The sequence below is a fragment of the Notolepis coatsorum genome, assembly GCF_963971535.1.
Source record: "Notolepis coatsorum genome assembly, chromosome: 18".
NCBI lineage: Eukaryota > Metazoa > Chordata > Actinopteri > Aulopiformes > Paralepididae > Notolepis > Notolepis coatsorum.
In genome coordinates this window covers 40,530,754-40,551,070 of record NC_140182.1, presented here as the reverse complement: position 1 = coordinate 40,551,070, position 20,317 = coordinate 40,530,754, and the positions used below count along the sequence as shown (strand labels likewise).

The following is a 20,317-nucleotide window of genomic DNA, read 5'->3' as shown; positions in this document are numbered from 1 at the left end:
CCCTACATGCAAAGGATTTATTTGAGACAGTCTGTGGGATTTTCATGTTTGATTGTTCAAAACATGCTCACTAATGCAAGAATAATGTCGCTAGTATAGCTAACTTTCTTCCCCCACAGATTTTAATACACATTTCTGAATCAGGGAAATGTGTGGTAATTAGCTACAAAGTTAGCTATTCCCAGATGTACACCTTTTAGCTTCCCAATAACCTGATAACAAATTATTAAGCATTTTGTGGATGTGGTACAATATAGTATACCCTATACATTATATATCATACATTATATATTATGAATATTCATTTAAAATGCAACTCACTGTGTGGTTTGGTTCAAGGATGATGCGGAGAGTTGTTTTGCGATCCCACAACACCACGAGACCGATGCTGGACTCTATGGCGATGTACATGCCAACATTCCTTATTATGTACTGAATCTGAGGGCCATCTCCTAGGTCAAGCTCCTCATGTGTTCCTTTTGACAGTTTAATCTCGGTTCTCTGCAATCACAGGGAGTGTCTGTCACTTTCACATTGCATTTTTGAAAGCATACCGTTAGCCTCATATGATAATTGCCTAAGTAATTTTTCAAGATTTTTGGAAAAGAAGAAAAAACGAAATAAGTTCCACAGGGTGTATCAACAAGTTTGCAAAAATAAGAAAACACAACAACTATTGCGTAACAAAATAAGTTGACTTTTAAACAAATATGTCATGACTTAGGCATTTTTTCCTCTTACATACATGTCATATACACTAGGCAGTTGTTTTACTTGCCTAAGTCATGCGATCGCTGTCTGTCATGTGTATGTAACGTTAAAATGCACAAGTCACACAAGTGAGTTAGGCAGATGGGGAAGCGTTCTGATTGGCTGAGTTGAAGAAACATGGCTTGGTTTCAAAACCAAATTTTCAACAATACTAAACGACATGGCCCCCCTAAGAACCACCAGGGTAAAAAATCGCGCTGAGCCGTGGATGCACTCCAAAATATTGGCCGCTATGAAAACCAGAGACAAAAAATGCTCTGAGTTTCGTAAAAGTCAGTCAAAGCTTACCAAAAGCACGAGCAGTGAACTCCAAGCCCACGTGACTGAACTCAAACTGGAAAGAAACAGACTAAGAAATGACGTAAACTCCATGATCAAAACTGCAAAAAAGAATTTCATCAATGACAAAACTGAGGAAAACAAAAACAAACCACGTGAACTTTGGAAATTACTCAATAACCAACTAGGCTGCAGTAAAAAACTTAAAACCAAATTCTCAAACATAAACATAAAGACGGACAACACGCTCATCACAGACAAGCTGGATGTAGCCAATTACTTAAACATTTTCTTCACAAACATAGCCACAACACTGGTAAACAAACTACCCTCCCACTCAGGGCATTATGGGGTAGAACACATAGTAGCATACTACAAAAACCTAGGGGTCCGCAAAGACGACTTCAAACTGGAAATGGTAACAACAGATGAGGTACTCAAAAAACTGAGCGCCCTCCAACCTAATAAGGCCACTGGACATGACAACATCCCCTCCAAATTCCTCAGAGACTCAGCAGCCGCCATCACCCCAGTCATCACACACATAATAAACCTCTCCATAAAACAGGGACACGTCCCCAAGGACTTCAAAATTGCGAGAGTGACCCCTCTGCACAAAAAGGGCAGCAAATTAGACCCAGGCAACTACCGCCCTGTTTCTATTCTTACCTCCATCTCGAAAGTCATGGATTCATACGAAGTCATACGAACAGGTCGAAAAGTACCTAGCGGAAAGAAATCTAATCTACGAATTCCAATCTGGCTTCAGAACATCCCACTCCACTGACACATGCCTTCTCTATTTGAACGACCACATCAAACAAGAGGTGGACACGGGCAAATACTGCAGCATGGTCATGCTGGACCTACAAAAGGCCTTCGACACTGTCAATCACTCCATTCTGATTGACAAGCTAAAAGCAATTGGTTTTGATAGTCTATCAGTGAGCTGGATGCAATCCTACCTTGAGGGGAGAGAACAGATGGTGGAGGTAAACGAAACGGTACCCTATCCCCCCCCTCACAGTGAGCTGTGGTGTTCCACAAGGAAGCATACTAGGACCGCTACTGTTCCTAATTTATGCAAATGACATGTCGTCAGCTTGTGACTGCAACTTGTTCTTGTTCGCGGACGACTCAGCCCTGCTGGTCTCTGACAAGAACAAGTTACAGGTTGAAAAAACCCTCAGCTCAGAACTCGGCAGAATCTGCACCTGGCTCGCTGATAACAAACTATCATTACACCTGGGTAAAACAGAGTCCATTCTCTTTGGATCAAATAACAAACTCAGCAAGACCAACGGCTTCTCAGTTACAGTGGGTGACAATATTGTCACAAGGAAAGACGAAATTACATACCTAGGTTCCATCCTAGAGGCAAATCTTTCCTGTGACAAAATGGCATCCAATGTAATAAAAAAAAGTCAACCAATGAACCAGATTCTTGTACCGGATCTCCTCTCTGGTAAACAAGAATACCCTGAAGACTCTGGCAGGAGCACTCATTCAAGGGTACTACGACTATGCTTGCACCTCATGGTACCAAAGTACCTCAAAGGCCCTAAAAACAAGATTACAAACATCACAAAACAAACTGGTCAGACTACTACTTGACCTTCAAGTTTCAAGTTTCAAGTTTCTTTAATAGTTGTCATACAGAAGTACAGAATACTTTTATACAAAAGTACTGTTGCGCTCCAGAGACTGTGCAAGACAAGACCTTACTCCTAGAACCCACCTCACCCCTGCCCACTTTGACTACCTAGGATGGCTTAGAGTAGAAGATAGAGTACAGCAACTTGCAATGGGCCTGGTCTACAAGATACACTACACGACTAAGATACCCATGTACATGTCAAAATACTTCCCAAAGGTCAGTGAATACCACAACCAGAACACCAGAGGGAGCTCGACCCAGATTCGGCTCAAACAAGGGACTAAACACGTTTCGCAATTATGCCACATCAATGTGGAACGCCCTACCCAAAGCTGTAAAGGAATGTGAATCACTACCCACTTTCAAAACCACTATCAAAGAACACCTACGGGAGACTGCAATTCGAAACTGGCCCCTGTAAATGTCCTAACCCAACCCCCTCCAATGTACAGTAAATGACCTAACCCAAGAATACACAAGACCCTCTTCTTGGAACCAAGTATGGTTTCATCGATATTCCAATGTACAGTTTTGCTTGTACAGTTGTACAGTTTTTTTTATCCACTTTTTCTCCCATTTTCTATATTTTCTCCCATCCCAATTTCATATCATCCAATTCAACCCTCCCCTGTCACGAACGCTGTTTCTTGCCTCCCACAAGCCGGCTGCAATGTGGACTATAGCACAAGTCCCCTCCGGTACTTGAGGTAACAGCAGTCGCATCTTTTCACCTGCGCAGCTCGATCTCTCAGTGGCGAGGAGTAACGCGTGGGAGGCTCACGCTGCCCCCGACACTTCCTGATTCTACTGCGCAGGCGCACCAACCGACCTGTAGGAGTCGCTGTCCACAACGCCCGATCCCCACCCATCAGTTTCCCACCCCCTAATACGGCCAATGTGTATTAGTATGAACGACCAGCTTAACTGAAAGCAATGTGGAGCGCTGGGCTCGAACAGGCGAGCCCAGCGTCTCCGCATTCGTGGCGAGCGCCTTGCCCACTACGCCACGTAGCCGCCCCTACAGTTGTACAGTTTTAAAGATTTAATGGAATTCATACAAATGTTGAGTGTTCTTACCCCCAGTTGAATTCTAACTTCTTTGGAGCAAGTAGTGCCTGTAGTTCCACATGGTTGATTTTTTGTGATAACTCTGAAGTAGTCCTGTCCTGTCCTATTGCCACATGTGTTCTTAAACACAAAAGAAAAGAGTAATAATTTTTTTTTTTTAATTAGCATTTTGCATGAATTTGCTTATATGACACTTGACATGACATGAATGAGCTTATAGAGGCCATTAAAGCTTCCTTCAAAGCCTGCCCAGGTCAATTAAAATGGTGTATAACACCTGCAGCTATTTATTAATACATTTTGGTAACATTTTACAATAAGGGTACATTAAGTAACATTAGTTAATACATAATAAACATTAATTAACAGTAATTAATGTCTCTAGTAATAACTAATACTACTACTAATAGCGTGCATGTTAACTAAGGTGCTGTATGAATTACACTTTTCTCCAGATGCACACCGTTCCTTTATTTAGGTTTGCTGAGAGAACAGATATTATTTTTCAACAATGCCCCACTTTACACTCATACAGTTTCACACATTCACACCTGGGAGCTATACAGCCACAGCCTCTAAGCAGCTCCACTGAAGCAGTTGGGGGTTAAGTGCCTTGCTCAAGGGCCCTTCGAAAGGTCGCTGGTTCAATCCCCACCACTGACAGGAGGGTGTATTCCAGCTGTGAGCTGGTGACTGAAGAGTGGTTGGTATTACATCTACAGTGCCCACCATCCTGCCTAGGTTCCCTTGAGCAAGGCACTGAACCCACAAACTGCTCCAGGGGGCGCTGCACTGTGGGCGACCCTGCGCTCTGACCTCTCTGATGAAATGCATATGTGTGGGCGATTGTGTGTATGTGTAACAAGGAGGGATATGAGGACTGTGTCTATGTGTAACTAGGAGGTATATGAGGACTGTGTGTATGTGTAACAAGAAGGGATATGAGGACTGTGTCTATGTGTAACTAGGAGGGATATGAGGACTGTGTCTATGTGTAACTAGGAGGGATATGAGGACTGTCTGTGTGTATGTGTAACTAGGAGGGATATGAGGACTGTGTCTATGTGTAACTAGGAGGGATATGAGGACTGTGTGTATGTGTAACAAGGAGGGCTATGCGACAAGACAAATTTAAAATTGCCTGTACATTGACAATAACCCCAAAAGACACTACAGGGCTGTTTTTGAGGTTACAGACTGGCAGGCACTTGCCCTATCCACCCTCCCCCACATCTCAGCCCCTCAACTCCAGATTTTTTTTACTACCTGAATGTTCATTGTGAGAAATCTGTGGTGCTGAATTTCCCTCGGGATCAATAAAGTACTTCTATCTATTCTATGCGATTCTATGAAGTAATCTTCTTCTAATAGTAAGTATTGAGGGAGGGAAGAGCGTTATTAACTAACATTTTTATAAACTATTTAATGATATATCAATTCATAAATAATGCATGCACACATTAGTAATTAACATGCACATGCACACCATTAGTAAATTATTACATTACATCAATTTATCCTTATTGTAAAGTATTTGTATCCAATTGTCGCTGAAGCAAATTTAGATGAAACTGGGCTTAAATAGAAAACATTTGTTTAGTATCTTAGTTAGCTTTTCTTTTCATTCATAATCAGCTCTCCTGTTACAATGATTAAGGTTAATGTACAGTACCTAACATTATATTTCAACAAAAATATATACAATACAAACCTTTACCTAGAACCACACTTTTCATTGGTTTGGTCATCAGCCCTTGTCACATTCAGAATCAACACTAAATTAACGTTCACTAAATATTTGTATATTTAATTTATAATTTTTTGTCAAAAAGTGAACAAAGAGTGAGTATAATGTTGATTTATGAATGTGTGATGTGTTGTTTACCTGGACAGCAACATAGCCACAAACTCCCTGAAACCCATATGGATGCTGATCAAAAGTATTATAATGCCCGCTGCCATAGATGATGCACTTTCCTGGGCATTTTTTCTTGGTGCATTCCCATTTCCCGCTCTTGCAGGTACTTGATATAGAATAAAAATGAAAAGAAATAACGTTAATTTGGTGGAATGAAACATCTAGGCAGATAGGATTTCATGTAGGCCTATATATTGTACTGTAAATATGATCATACCAGGTATTGCACTGATTTGGGATTTGACTCCCTGGGGCGTAGAGGAACCCATCATGGTTGCATGGACATTCATGTTCTTTGACACAATAACCTTTTCCATCGTCTATCAGGCCACTGGGACACTGACAACCGGATTCACACTCCAAGAAGTACTGGAAGATATGAAGATCCCATTGTGATTGGTGAAAAATTACAGAGAATACCGATCATGTTTTTAGTATGAACACTTTCTAGAAACAAGAGATAGTGTGTTTCTACATAAAATAATAATACCACTATTATTATAGTCATAGTATAGTAGTGGCAGTAGAGGAGGTAAGGTACATACTGCAGAGGGGAGTTTAGTATACATTTACCCACCTTCTATTTTCAATGGTAATTAGACAACAGGTATACTTAAAATGCCCACAGAAAGGTGGGTATATTCTGTGTACCTGGGTATACCCTCGACTACATCACCACAACGTCATCAGATAAAAACAGTAATCCTGGTTGTTTCTTTTCATATCAAATCATTGGAGAATTCAACTCACACAGTCATCACTGTCCAGATTTCTACAGGTTCGAGCACATTGAACTGCCAGCTCTCGTGTGCCTGAGGTGGAGCAGTTGACGAACACTTTTGGTGCAGGACAGGCTGTAACAGAAGCAGACATTATGTTACACTGAAAGAATCATCGCTTCTTCCAAGATGCCAATGTGGTCATATGAAATGCACTTACTTGCTGAGCGGGCTTTCCAAGAACGGCAATGAACCTTGCCATTGGTGCACACGCTAGAGAGAGACAACACCAAATACAGTACATAAAAAGGTATGCCAAACGATTTATAATGACCTTATACCACTTTATGTACATGCATTTCATATATTTGATATTCAGATGTTGTTCAATAAGGTCTGCATACTTTATTGTATATGTGGGGGGAAAACTGCATAAATTCTGCATTTAGAGTAGTTATGTAATGAAAAAGGCATAATATAGGCTATAGGTCTAGTGATTGATAACGTGATTGTAAACGTAATGGTGATTGTGGCTTAGATTCATAAGGGAGAACCCTTACATGTGTTGGGAATAAGCTTATTTGATAGGCTATTTTATTAGCCTATACCTTTAGGAATAATGTACAAAAAGATGATAGATTTTTAGAATAGTAAGACTTTCTTTCTGTATTGCTGTCTGTTTGTCTTATCTTGTTTTTTTTGAATTTTTTTGTGTATCTGTGTTTCACTGGAGATACATGATATGTCCAGGCTGTGCTGAATCCAATAAACTACAAATTATATTATATATAAAAAAAATAAAAATAAAAGAGAGAATAGATTCCCATCCGAGATGGGCAGTGGGCACTGAGCGGGAGGTCGGCTCTTATCACTATCCAGAGATCATGCAGTTTCAAGTTTCAAGTTTCTTTATTAGTTGTCATACAGAAATACAGAATACTTTAGCATTAAATGCTTCTGTCACTTCTATTATAGCCTATTGCCAGTTATTTCCCCCCCCATTTCTGTTATGATTGATTGCCACTCACTTGAAGTGCAGTGTCATGTCAAAAAAGAAAATCTGCATTTCATTTAAAATATAGCAACAGTGAATTATTTTGCCATCCTTTGATGTCACTCCTTGTGCTCTGGGAAATTATACTGTTTGTTTTGGTCAGCTCAGACAGCAGCACTTGTATTCCGCTTGTTAAGTTCTTCCCTCACTTCACTTTCTTTAACTCTACGTTTGTGCTTTGAAGACATCTAGCTGGTATGACGAAGTCCAAGAACTGACCATTAGCTGAGGCAGACATGGCTGTGTTGTAACAGTAACATGTATTGTTGTTTGCTAACCTTAACTGTGGCTCGTGTTTAAAGGATGGCCTATGTTAGTGACCAGGCTGTGTGATTGTATACGACAAATCAACCTAAGGTAACATTACAACAATCAGCTGGCTTGATTATTAAGCTCAGGGGAATTTGTATTTATTCTGAGTCCTGTGTCGAAATTCCTAATGGTGTACTTAACTCCAATGACTTAATGGTCAGCTCATGTAACGTGTTAGCTATATGCCAGCTAACTAGTTAAAGCCTCTCACTCACCTAGGGCATGACCTGGGGGGGTGTTCATATTTGGCTTAAAGGCACTAGCGTGAGTGGGGGAGAAATCACATAACGACGACGCAACTGTAATTCAACAATGTGGGATCTAGTTAAATGGCATGTTCGGAGATGAGATAATGTGGGCTATCAAGTGGAATACCTCTTCTGTGTGTTTTGTACACAACACGACAACTGACCTTATATGGCAGTGGTGGGCTGTGTGTTTTACACCTAGGCTTTCAGTGCTTTTAATTAAGTGACTTTGAATAACCTCACCATGACACTAGCGCTTTTCGAAATTTCGGCCACCCCATATTCAGTAATCGAGTGGAATAAAGTGATTTCACACTTGAGAGTTACAATACATTAATTACAGAGACATGATGACTTAAACAATTAAGGATGCACCACTATTACGCAGTATGACAGGATGCTGCATCACACAGACATTTCAAAGCCCAAGCCAACAACCAGTATTTACTCATACAACCACCAAGCAAGCGAAAATTCCGTAAAACACAACAACACAATCAGGATTCAACAGGCTTCCCCACAGATTCCAGCCTAGCATGCCGCCATGAAGATTCAAAAGCACAGCCAGGCCACTGAATCTGAACATCATTCATACCATGCTATAGCACAAGATATGGTGTCGGAGCACCCTAACAGAGAAACTGTAAACACATTCGGTAACAGCGCACTTGACAACACACAGATGATAACATATTCGGTGATGGCACACCACAGATTAAAACATATTTGGTGACAGCACACCAGACACAGATTAAAACATATCACCAGCATATTGACAACATTATTCATGCTGTTTGCTAAGAAAATTCTTCAATCCAACTCACTCATTCCAACTCACATTCAAAAACGTTGTTATATTTATATCACTTGAAAAAATATAAGCATTTATTTACCGAACTCAAAAAAGCTTCAACAATTTTTTTGTATTGTCTTCAAATATAAACAAAATGAAAAAAGTAAATTCTATCATACAAAGTGATCAAATACAGGTACAAATACTATATTGAAGTGACCATGGCTTCAGCTGCATTTAGTGAGAAACACACCCACATGCCTTAACCCTTTCACTGCCACACTACCGAATGGTTAACCCTTTCACTGTGACAACACAGAAGGTTAACCCTTTCTTTGCCGCATGACAAAGGGTTAACTTAACCCTTTCACTACCACACTACAGAAGGTTAACCCTTTACTATCACACTAGTTAACCTTCTGTAGTGTGGTAGTGAAAGGGTTAAGCTCTGTCGTCATCAAATCTGACGGTTGCAAATAATAGGCATTCCCAGCAATAACATTTTCATTGTTCCTTCAATGCTGTAAGCCAGGTGTACCTTTCATCCTTCCCCTGCTTGGGACAGGGTTGCTACTTGCTAGCTGTCCTCACACGCTCCAGCTTTTCTTGAAAGTGCATTCTCCTAAAAGGCTTTGCCAGTAAATCCGCTACCAAATCCATTTTTGCTCCTCCTTCAGCCATTGTGAACAAAAACAGGACTATATACAAATCCAAATAAAAAGTTTAAATCTGCTACTTTAGGTTGCTAGTTTTGCTTCAGTAGCTGGCCCTCTGATAGTGCAAGATGAATTTTGCGCCACTCAAGCTAAATACTGCTGATGTAGGAAGCTAGGCAAGCTAGAAGGCTCTAATATGTTAAAGAATACACCCAACATGTCAAACATTGATTGGCTAAAGAATGTGACAATCAAATTTAGCAGCAGAGGGGATTCACCCTAGCCTACAGTCATAGAAAATCTGATTGGATAAAAGCTCATATGAGCTGCTACTGAAAGCAGTGCAAATGAGGGAGAGAGAATGGAATTATGTTAATTGACTGATGTGAACGAATTTAGTAAAATACATATAACATTAATGAAAATATAGGCTATATTAAATACAAATTTTAAAAATCAATTCTGATTCTGACAGCAGAGAAGGGTTTGCTGGCCCTGGTGGCCCACCTCTGGGTATTTTGGGGGTGTTAATTATGCTAATAGCAAAAGCACAGCCACACACAATCAAGGGCTGGCATTCATGACTAAGAACAATTGCTTGTGTGCATTTTTCTCACTATATGTTAATTGGATATTTGTCAAGAGATATTTAAAGAGAAATGTAAGGGAATGTTCGTGCATTAGCCCCAATATCTTATAATATTATATAACAATATTATATCACATACAGTATCATGAAACATATTTCATTACATCATTACGGTAAGGCTAGGGCTGCATAGAGAGTACATAGTGAATTTTCTTATGACAGGTTGTGTGCAAGTTACATGATAGAAAGAACTAACCAGTGTTCCTCTCGGATGCTAATGGACTTCCCTGGCTTGATGTGCACTCCGTTATGATAGCAGGGACATTTTGCCATCGGGACACATATGCCATTGTCATCTAGGTAGAGTCCATCTGGGCAGGAACAGCCGTCTACTGGTAAGAAGTTGGAGGTGCAGGTTTGCCGCTCTGAGGCCAGGGACCTGCACGTCAGCTGGCATCTCTGAAGCTTGTAAGAGAAAGCCTGAGATGCTGGGCAACTCTCTGTGTATTTATCTGTCAATACCAGAATGGGTATGAGGGTGGGGGGTTACTATTATGACACAGGAGATGAACATTTAGGAAATAAAAGGTTCTCAAGTTATCGTAAGTAAGTGAAAATTCCTTACCACACACATTCTCTCTCCAGCCCGTCAAGAACACCCCCTTCGACGCACAAGCTCGCGCATAAGAGGAGAACACAGCACACAGGCAGGCCTCGGTCTTCTCACAGTTACAGCTCGCATAGGTGCATCGCTGCATTCGAGACATCGGTAGCCAGTTTATTTCAGAACATTACGCAACATTTGAATTGAATCCAGTGGGTACAGTAGACAAATATTTGTACAATACCTTGAAGTACGGATCAGGATGAACCATTGCGTGACACTGGGAGAAGTTGCTTTTTGGACTTGTTAGCAAGGAGCACCAGTGTTCAGCATACCTTTCTGTGGGAGGATGAGCAGGATTTCTGAATGCTATATTAAAATGTCTAAAAGACCAATACACAATTTAGATAGCCACAGATGCAAGTAGAGAATCACAAACAAAAGAAGCATGTTTGACAAAATAAGAGATGAAGCATTCGCTGTGTGACTGGGAATCATAATGAGCAGGTGAAAGTACAGCATACCACTTTCCACACTGAGGGAGCAGGGATCCTCCAGTCTCTCTTCTCGGTCTTGGCAGGTGGCTCTAGACTTCCAGGAGTTAGCGAAGGAAGATGGGGTGCCCTCCACTATCCCCTGTGGGGTCTTCATGTCATCAGACAGGACCCTATTGTAGTTTCCACATAAACCTAAACCAAATATAATTCAAAATAATCTCAAAGACTGTTATGCAAAGTACCTAAGTCGTAAGGTTACTGAGAGCCATTGTGTTGGAGGTGCTATATTCCCGCCCTTTAGCTCCCCTGATGCCTGCTGGGAGGGTATTCTGCTCTCAGCTGAGGCCACACAGACCTGCAGCTAAAGGAGCTTGTTGCTCCCACAAAGCCAAAGGACCACTGCCCTCTGTGTGGCTTGCTGCTGTAGGACAATGGCCTCATGTACATGTACTGGACTTATTGCATCTCCTGACAAACACAGTTCATGATCATCCGAAAAGTAAGACTCCAGCCAAGTTCTCACTGTGTATCGTCGTGAGTCTACATATACCACACTTTATCATACCGAAACAGTACACATACGAATATCTCAGGACAAGGCAAACACAATGCTCACCGCGTGTCTTTTTCTCGTACGTCTGTTCCAGGGTCACATAGACTTGCATGAGAGGTACATGCTGGATCTGGATTTGCAAACCAAAACTAGTCTGGAGCAAAATGTGAAAGGATGAAGGTTCGAATATGGTGATGTCGCCTAGAGATAGAAATACAAAACAGTAGACATTTCAACAACACTGCAAAGACGAACCATACATCGGCAGTGTGTATATCCACCTTTTATGACCATGTCCCTAAGGCCTAACAAAAAAAATTGTTTGATTCCTGTTGGTTGTCAGTTAAGGCCATGGGTAGGTAGGGCATTTATTTTATAAAAAAAAATTCCCACTGCGACTATGGATAGGGAATTTCTTTATTTTATTTTTCACAACAACATGGATGCATGTACTCTGCCAGCATGTTTAATATCCATATATTGTTGCTTTTATATGGAATGTACATGTACTAAAGGTTCACATACAAAGACACTGTACTACAAAAGTCCAATGTACAAACTAGTAGTATTAAAAATGCCACCCCTAAATACTACTCACTAAATATCCCGATTTATAATATATATATATTTTTTTTTTCATAAGCTCATAAAATATATTTAGGTCGCACATAAATCAGCAGGGTCGGTCGGCAACCGGATCCAAACTGTTAGGCCTAATCTGAGCTGTTGAGTAGTTCCTGTTTTTGGTTTCACTTGACAGGCCTCTTTGCTATTGTCAAGTTTGGTAGCAATCGGATCAGGAAATACTTGAATAATTTATTTTTGCTTGCATGTTTGCTCTGATGATGGCGCTACAGGAAAGGTCATGGGGTCACCAAAACGAAGAGTATTCTTAATCTAAGGGTCATGAATGTGCACAGCAAATTTGACAAGATATGAACAAAAAGATTTCGACCAATTCAAAATGTTGGCCTGGTGGTGGCGTTAAAGGAAAGGTCACAGGGTCACCAAAATCAATAGATCCTAAAGAAGTCATGAATGTGCAGTGCACATTTGAGAAGATTAGAATGAAAGCTATTTGAGTTATTGCATTCACAATAACTGACAGTGGCATTAGATGAAAGGTCATGGGGTCACCTAAATCAATCAAGTTAATCGTATAGGGTTCCTGAATGTGCACCGCAAATTTGAGAAGCTATTTGAGTTATTGCATTCACCATTGGGATATGAACGTTTGGCCTGATGGTGGCAGTAGAGGCTTCTTCTTCTAGTGGTCATGAATGTGCACAGCAAATTTGAAAATACTTGCATGAAAGGTATTTGAGATACACAAATGCAAAGATGTAAAGTTTAGCCTGATGGTGGCACTAAAGGAAAGGTCATGAGATCACCAAAATAAATAGGGTTCATCCTCCTGAGGTCATGAATGTGCACCGCAAATTAGAAAATATTAGAATGAAAGCTATTCAAGTTATTGCATTCATACAAAGGATATGCCACCGCTGTGGCTGTCGGGGTTAATCTGATATATCCCAGACACTGTTGTTCGGGAAGAAAAAATCCAAACATTTATATTTCTTTGAAATGACAAATGAACGTAATGAATATTGCTGTTGACATTAACAAATATATTTCTTCTATACCAAATCTGTTGTTTACTATGGCAAAACGCAAAAGCATGACATCATATCCCACCTGTGCTGTATGGCAAACTGATGCGTGAATTGTGCCATACTGTCCCATCTGCATTAAACTTCAAAACCTAAACAAAAAACAGAAACAGCAAAGTTTATTAAAAAAAAGTTACCTATCGCAAGTGGACATTCACTTATAACCTCTTTTGAAACAATACGCTGCTACTTACGTTATTCTTGTCATTATTCAGCAGGATCACAACAGCCTTTAGACAAGTGTCAAACTCTTGGTTCACACATGGAACCAACTGGACAAGAATGGTGAATTTTGGACCCACATCATCCTGAAACATCCATGGTGTTGGAGCACATGTAAAACCATTAGATCCCAAAAGCCAGTTGAAAATGTTTTATATATATATATAATTATTCTAGTAACACACCATTATCAAAATAATGAATTCACCTTGCTTTCCACCTTAGCCAAGGTGTAGTAACAGCTTCCATGGAAGGTGTAGGCTTTACCATCAAATGTAGTTACATGTGAACCCTCCTCAAGTGCGCATGTAGCAGGATTTGGAAGGCTCTGACAAGACCATCTACCATTATAACAAAAGCTGGAGCAAGCCAAAATATTTGTTATTGACCAAACCATTCAAAAGCAGCTCTATGCCAAGCACACATTTGTAGATGTACAGAGTATTATTTGGAACATTTGACATACCATTCTGTCCAATCCTGTTGGTAAACCTCCCCGGTGTTGTAAACTCTGTCATGTTTGCACTGACATTCCTTTTGAGGGATACAGCCCCTCTTTGAAATATCATCAAATACAGTTCCTGAAATAAGAATAATGTATCATAAGCATTATATATTTCTTAATTGTGAACAATGTATTCACCATTAAGGGTAATGTAGGGAGAAACTCAGCTCTTTAAAACACAGTAAGAGGGAATGTGCGCATGTCAACTGACCAGCAGGGCAAAAACAGCCGTCCATATTGTGGTCCTCACATAGTGAACTGGTATCTGAGAGAGTACAGGTGTCCATGCAGGGAGAAGCGCTCTCCAAATAAACCATGTTGAAAGGGCATTGCTTTGCTGTGAATGTGGAAACAAATCTCACGTAAATATTTCAATGAAATGGATTCAGTGAAGATAATACATTTAAATAATAATGTTGGAATAATCCACAATACAAAACCAGAAATGAGCAGAAATCACAGAAACATTACCACAGAAATGAGGCGTCCTCCAGTTGGGAGGCTGTCCGCCAGCATGGGAGCACTGACGGGAGAACTCTGACAACGTGCTGCAGACACAGAAGTCATCTGTAGTAGTGTTGGCACAGCCACACATGTCCTGGACACAGGCCTGGATGTAAGGCTCGCGGTTCAACAACGTGCCACAGGAGCTCCAGGATGCGGAGAGAAGCAACTCTTCACAGGTGGTTCGCTAACAGAGATGAGAAGAGGAGGGGGAAATTACAGGATAGAAACATGTCATACTACTACAGCTCTAAAACAGTGGGTGGAGCACAAACTTACAGACTCCTTGCATGTGTCCTTCATAGTCGTAGTGTCTAGTGGCTCATCCTCCTCTTCATATGGGTCCTCACAATCAACATTAGGGCGGTGGACTTTATGTCTATTCCCAAACTCAATGGCGCTAATTTTGCGATCTGCATTATGATTGTATTCATACCATTAGTTGCCAAATATATACACATAAAATAAAACAAAATTATTAAATTACAGTATTGTATTGGTGAATGTGCAGTATGTGTTTGACTACATGATAAATAAACAAATGAATACAATTCACTGACTGACCGTTATGAATGAACTCGTTGTAGACAGGAACGCCATTGAAATCCCCACAAAGACCACAAGTGCGATTGACATACTCACGATCCAGCTCTACCTAATGAAGACAACACAGCAATGCATATACATTTAGTTTTTCAATCATGACATTGGGAACATTTTACTTGTGTTATTTTCATAAGAAATTACAAGAAATAAGTATCACATTTTCACCAAAACACAAGGAATTGAGACACTATTTTTCTTAAAGTCCCAATAAATTCGATTCAAAATGTGTTTAGGGGCATTGGTCTATTTGTTAGCAGGAAAAAGAGAAAATTGTATTTTGAGATTTCTTTTCACTCACAAAAGGTTTGACTTAATTTGATTTCTATACCTCAAATTTCTCTTTCACTTATATTAAATAAACATTTTGATGAGAGATCAACATGATCTTAGAAGTGTTTTACCATCACTGCATCATCACCATTCCACATGACAACAAGGCCACTTTTGGTTTGGAGTTTGGTGTAAACTGCATTCTGCTCCAGTTGTATCCCTGCATTATTGTATGGCATATTGATGCTGGAAGAGACAAAATATTATTTATTATGATATGTAAGTTGCCAAGTACTGAGGAGACAACTACAATTAGTTGCTCGCACTCGTAGCCTCGAATGGGCAAAATAAATGTTAGCCTAGTGCCCATACTTACGGTTCATTGTTCAATCTGACAATGTCCTTAGTGAGCTGGAAAAAAAGGTCATTGATGGTGACATCTACATAACTGACTGTAGGATTGCCACCAGCCTCACTCCTCTTCATGTGCACTGAAAAGGTTTGGTAAGCCTCATGGCAGTCTGAGGCCAGGTTGTATTCGCATAGGCCAGGGAACTGGTACACGTCACCATCAAAGGTCTTGAAGTGTTCTCTGCCCCATGTGCTACAGATGCTGTTGACATGGTTAGAAACTGAGGAGATGGAACAGGAAAGAAAATCAATTACATTTCTCCATTGGAGTGCAATGTTAGGGCAATAGCCAATCATTCATTATGAATTGAAAATGGGGGACCCTGATGAAAGTCTTTCTGTGGACTGTATCCCCTTAACAATTGTGTATATTGAGCTGTACTGTACTGTACCCATTCTGCAATCTGTTAATTAAAGTTTTCAATCAATCAATCAATCAATCAATCAATCAATCAATCAATGTTCTGAATAATGTTACAGTATATCCAAGTTAGAGAAATATTCGTGAGACCTGATTCTTATAACCCACTCCATATGCATAATTTACAATATTTGCAAGTGTAGCAAATTGTTCGCTGTAAAATCGGACATTGATTACAATGCTCTACACTATGAATTCAAATCAATAACATTAATCCCTGAGATGCCAAATAGTCTTACCCTGTCTAGCTTGGATCTTGAGGATAGTGGTAACTGACAAAGCCAGAGTGCACAACCACAGATATCTCCTCTCCATAGCTATACCAGTGAGCTCTCCGTCGGCAGGTAATGGACAGGTAACTGACAGCCTCTTATATTTAGGCCGCTCAATCTTTGTTCACGCCCCTGGGAACCATGACTTTCATTTACTGCTAAGACATGGCAGATATGCACACGAACGAAATCCAACCCCTTTCAGAGATTCCTTCTCATACATGTTTCTCATCTCTTACTAAATAGTTTTTTTTAATAAAGTCACTTCAAGTGGTTGGTCAATAATTCAGTTGTTTTTCTTACTCTGCTCCACCGTTTTAGGCAGACTATTTTAGTTTTTTACAAACTCTGAAACAACATGTTATAGATTTTATTTTAATAAAACATTTTATTAATGAAGGAAGTAAGAATTTAGTGACGCCACATGAAGGGGACATGCATTGCTATTCCTTTCACTATTTGGGCAACTTTACACAATTCCTGTGAGTCTATGGAACACATCTGTAAAGTTATTTAAAAAAGAAATCATTGTTTTGTATTTTTAATCAATTACTCTAAAGCAGCATTTTTCCACTTCAAGATTTCAAGCTGTTTTGGGCTGGGCTCCGCCCATAAGCTCTTGACCCAGTCTGACTGGCAGACAGAGAGAGATATAGAAAGATTGAGGGGGATACTAATTAATTTCGCCGCGGGGGCATAATCCCACGGGACAATGCATTGGTAACTTGTTTCAAATGACAATATATACCCCTGTGAATATTATTGCACGGATCGGAATACGGGCGCGCGCGTGGGAGTCAAAGATATTTTGACAGTGATATGCGGAGAAGCCCCATCCCCACGCTGCGGTGTGTGTGTAAATGCATGTGTGTTTCCCAGAGAGAAGCTTGTGTCCCTCTCTCTCTCTCTCCCTCTCTATCTCTCTCTATATCTCTCTCTCCCTCTCTCTCGCTCGCTCGTTCTCTGCTGTCTCTGTCGGCACCCACGCACGTCAACCCGTTTGAGGAAGTAATTCCACTCGCTCTGTTGTTGAGCGAATTGTTGATTGTGGACGGTGACTACAACCAGTGCCTTACTCACGTCAGCAAAACATTCAAATCAGAATGGCTTAGTTGAGTGAGGGAGGATCTCATGAACTCGAGACTAGACTGATGAGTCAAAATGAGAATTAGAGAAACAGACCCCATTGATATAAACCCCCATTGCTAGGAAACAATGCTAAACACTGGAAAAGGCCATTTATAAGAAACGGGACCTTTAAAATTATTATATTTGGGTGCTATATGTATAGACCATGTTCATACTAAAACAGTGTATAAATCTATTATTATTAAATACAACCTATTATAGTTTTTTTGTTAGTCGTCCGCATTTCCCACTCAAAACAATCTATAACATTTCTGTATTAAGCTATAACTTTTTTTTGTATCTCTCTTTCTCAGATTTTTCTCTGTTTTCTCCCCGTCCCAATTTAGTCGTTGTGCCAATTCCCCCCCCCCTCCCCTACCTGGTTGTTGTGCGCATGTTCTCCTACTGGTCGGTACAAGGGAACCCTGAAGTATCCGCACGCTTCCTCCGACACGTGCGGCGACAGCCAGTGGCTCTCTTCTCACCTGGCAGCGAGGGCTCTCATTGGTGAAGTGTAACGCGTGGGAGGTCACGCTGCCTTCCTCAAGTCCTGCCTCCGCTGAGCAAGCGCCCAGACCTGACCTGTAGGCGTCGCTGTCCACAACGCCAGTTTCCCACCCACGGCTTCCCTCCCCCTAACCCAGCCAAACGAGTTAGTATAGCGATCAGCCCAAGCCAAGACAATGCTGACTCCGGGAGTCGAGACCGCAGCCTCTTGCATTGGTGACGAGCGCAATCTCCGCTACGCCACCTGACCGCCTTTAAGCTATAACCTTTATTATAATAATAGTAATAGTGTATTTATTCTCAGGAGATGACCATGGTTTCTTTTCTTTTATTATTTCTTTTATTCAATTTGAAAGTAATAGATATTGCACTAGTGATGAGGACAGTTGCATGTGTTAACGTAGTTCCCTTGAGAGAGAAGCCTTGAGGGCCACTGTCCCGTTGTCTTCATTGGCTAAAAATACCAATTTCTCTGATAAAAACGTATTACATTAATTTTACAAGTCTAATATAGTCATTATGTCAGTCCAAACATACTTTCAAGGGAGAAGAATTCAGCAACTCTTTGGAGGCCGATGGATGTTCTAAAAATAGTGCTCTTTATTCATACAATGAGTTGCTGAATATTTCTTCCTTGATAGTTTCTTCCAGTTCATGCACATTGGTTTGAGGTTCCTCCAAACATACTTGGTACAAGCAACAAATAAAAAATCTTGCCATTGATGGCCTTCGCAAATCTTGAAATTGTCTTGAATTGGACAAACTACTGTAGCTACTGCTGGTAACAACTGAAGACATTTTTGTCATTCCATGTCAAGTCACTTTCCACCAGCACTTCCGTAATGGCTGCACATCCTTGTAGCATAGTATTTGCTTAAGGCTTGAATATAAGAATGGCGGTGCCAAAGCAACAGCTGAAGGACTGGATCACCACATAGTAGCCTACCTACCATCTGTTTTTACATCTGATAGACAGGTAGATCATTAACATTACAATACATCATGAAGACGTACATCCTGCACCGTTCTGAACGCCCTGTTACAATCGTAAAATGATGATCAAATATTGCATGAAAAGGGGGACTTAAAGGGATAGTTCTGATTTAATATTTTACATGAAGTGGTGTGAAATACTTGCTAATAGTGTAGTCGATGCATAGGCGTTAGTTGACTTACCGACTCCCATGGTCCAAGTTCTGGCTGGGATATTTTTGAGGCTTGCAAGGCTATAGCAATGAGGTCCAACCTGATGAAAAACCAGACAGAAATGCCTCAGCGATGTCCATTCAGACATTTACCTGGCCTTATCTTCCCTGGGTTTAATCTGTAAAAGTTGCAGACATGGCAGATTCTGATTAAACTAGAATCACAGACATGCTCTAGTAATTGATTGATTGATTGAAAACTTTATTAACAGATTGCAGAATAGGTACAATACAGTACGGCTCAATACACACAATTGTTAAGGGGATGCAGACCAGAGAAAGACTTTCATCTTGTTTACATCAGGGTCCCCCATTTTCAATTCATAATGACATTAATGACATACGCAACATACTGTCATAATCACAGAAAGAGCGTTCTTCACTCCTCCTCATTCCCCCCTCACATTCACCACACGCCCTCCTCACTCCTCTTCATCCTCCCTTCCATCCACCACGGAAGCCTCACGCCCATATATGGTCAGCACCCCTTCACCCCCTGTCACTCAACTCAGCTGCACCTCATCCCCTGATTCGTACGCTGCCAGGCACCTCACTCCTCACAGCTGTATCCCATCCCCTGTTGATGAAGACCCTACTTCTACCGGACGACGCTGACCAGAAGTCGTTGTGGTGTTAGTATCATTACCTAGGTACGACGCCTCAGTCCGAAGACCTGCTAGACATCCCAGTGTGATTATTCCCTGTTCTAACTCTCCTCTCTTGTGCCCAGGACCTCCGTGCCAGCGTGCCCCTGTCTGGACCCCCCTGGAGCTTACCAAGGAGTTCCTGCTCCCTCTCTCGACACGGACCTGTGTCTTCCGTCCGCAGTAGCACTGGAGTGCACCTGCTCCCTTTACCCTAAGAACATTCCCAATTCA

At 40.8% G+C, this 20,317-nt stretch overlaps 1 protein-coding gene across 1 annotated transcript in view; it reads right to left on the bottom strand.

The window, feature by feature from the left end:
* Positions 1-19,420, bottom strand: part of muc2.1 (mucin 2.1) — a gene marked incomplete at both ends in the record, with an annotated part of 49,044 nt that extends 29,624 nt beyond the window's left edge. The window contains 22 exons of the mRNA XM_084335181.1: positions 322-501; positions 3,785-3,895; positions 5,661-5,799; positions 5,911-6,062; positions 6,444-6,547; positions 6,633-6,685; positions 10,321-10,576; positions 10,690-10,816; positions 10,913-11,007; positions 11,193-11,357; positions 11,782-11,919; positions 13,414-13,480; positions 13,583-13,696; positions 13,819-13,969; positions 14,077-14,191; positions 14,327-14,452; positions 14,587-14,806; positions 14,899-15,032; positions 15,184-15,274; positions 15,627-15,741; positions 15,872-16,127; positions 19,411-19,420. Of these exons, the coding sequence (XP_084191307.1) occupies positions 322-501; positions 3,785-3,895; positions 5,661-5,799; positions 5,911-6,062; positions 6,444-6,547; positions 6,633-6,685; positions 10,321-10,576; positions 10,690-10,816; positions 10,913-11,007; positions 11,193-11,357; positions 11,782-11,919; positions 13,414-13,480; positions 13,583-13,696; positions 13,819-13,969; positions 14,077-14,191; positions 14,327-14,452; positions 14,587-14,806; positions 14,899-15,032; positions 15,184-15,274; positions 15,627-15,741; positions 15,872-16,127; positions 19,411-19,420 (2,919 nt within the window). The remainder of the gene's footprint in view (positions 1-321; positions 502-3,784; positions 3,896-5,660; positions 5,800-5,910; positions 6,063-6,443; positions 6,548-6,632; positions 6,686-10,320; positions 10,577-10,689; positions 10,817-10,912; positions 11,008-11,192; positions 11,358-11,781; positions 11,920-13,413; positions 13,481-13,582; positions 13,697-13,818; positions 13,970-14,076; positions 14,192-14,326; positions 14,453-14,586; positions 14,807-14,898; positions 15,033-15,183; positions 15,275-15,626; positions 15,742-15,871; positions 16,128-19,410) is intronic.
* Positions 19,421-20,317: the final 897 nt, after the last annotated feature.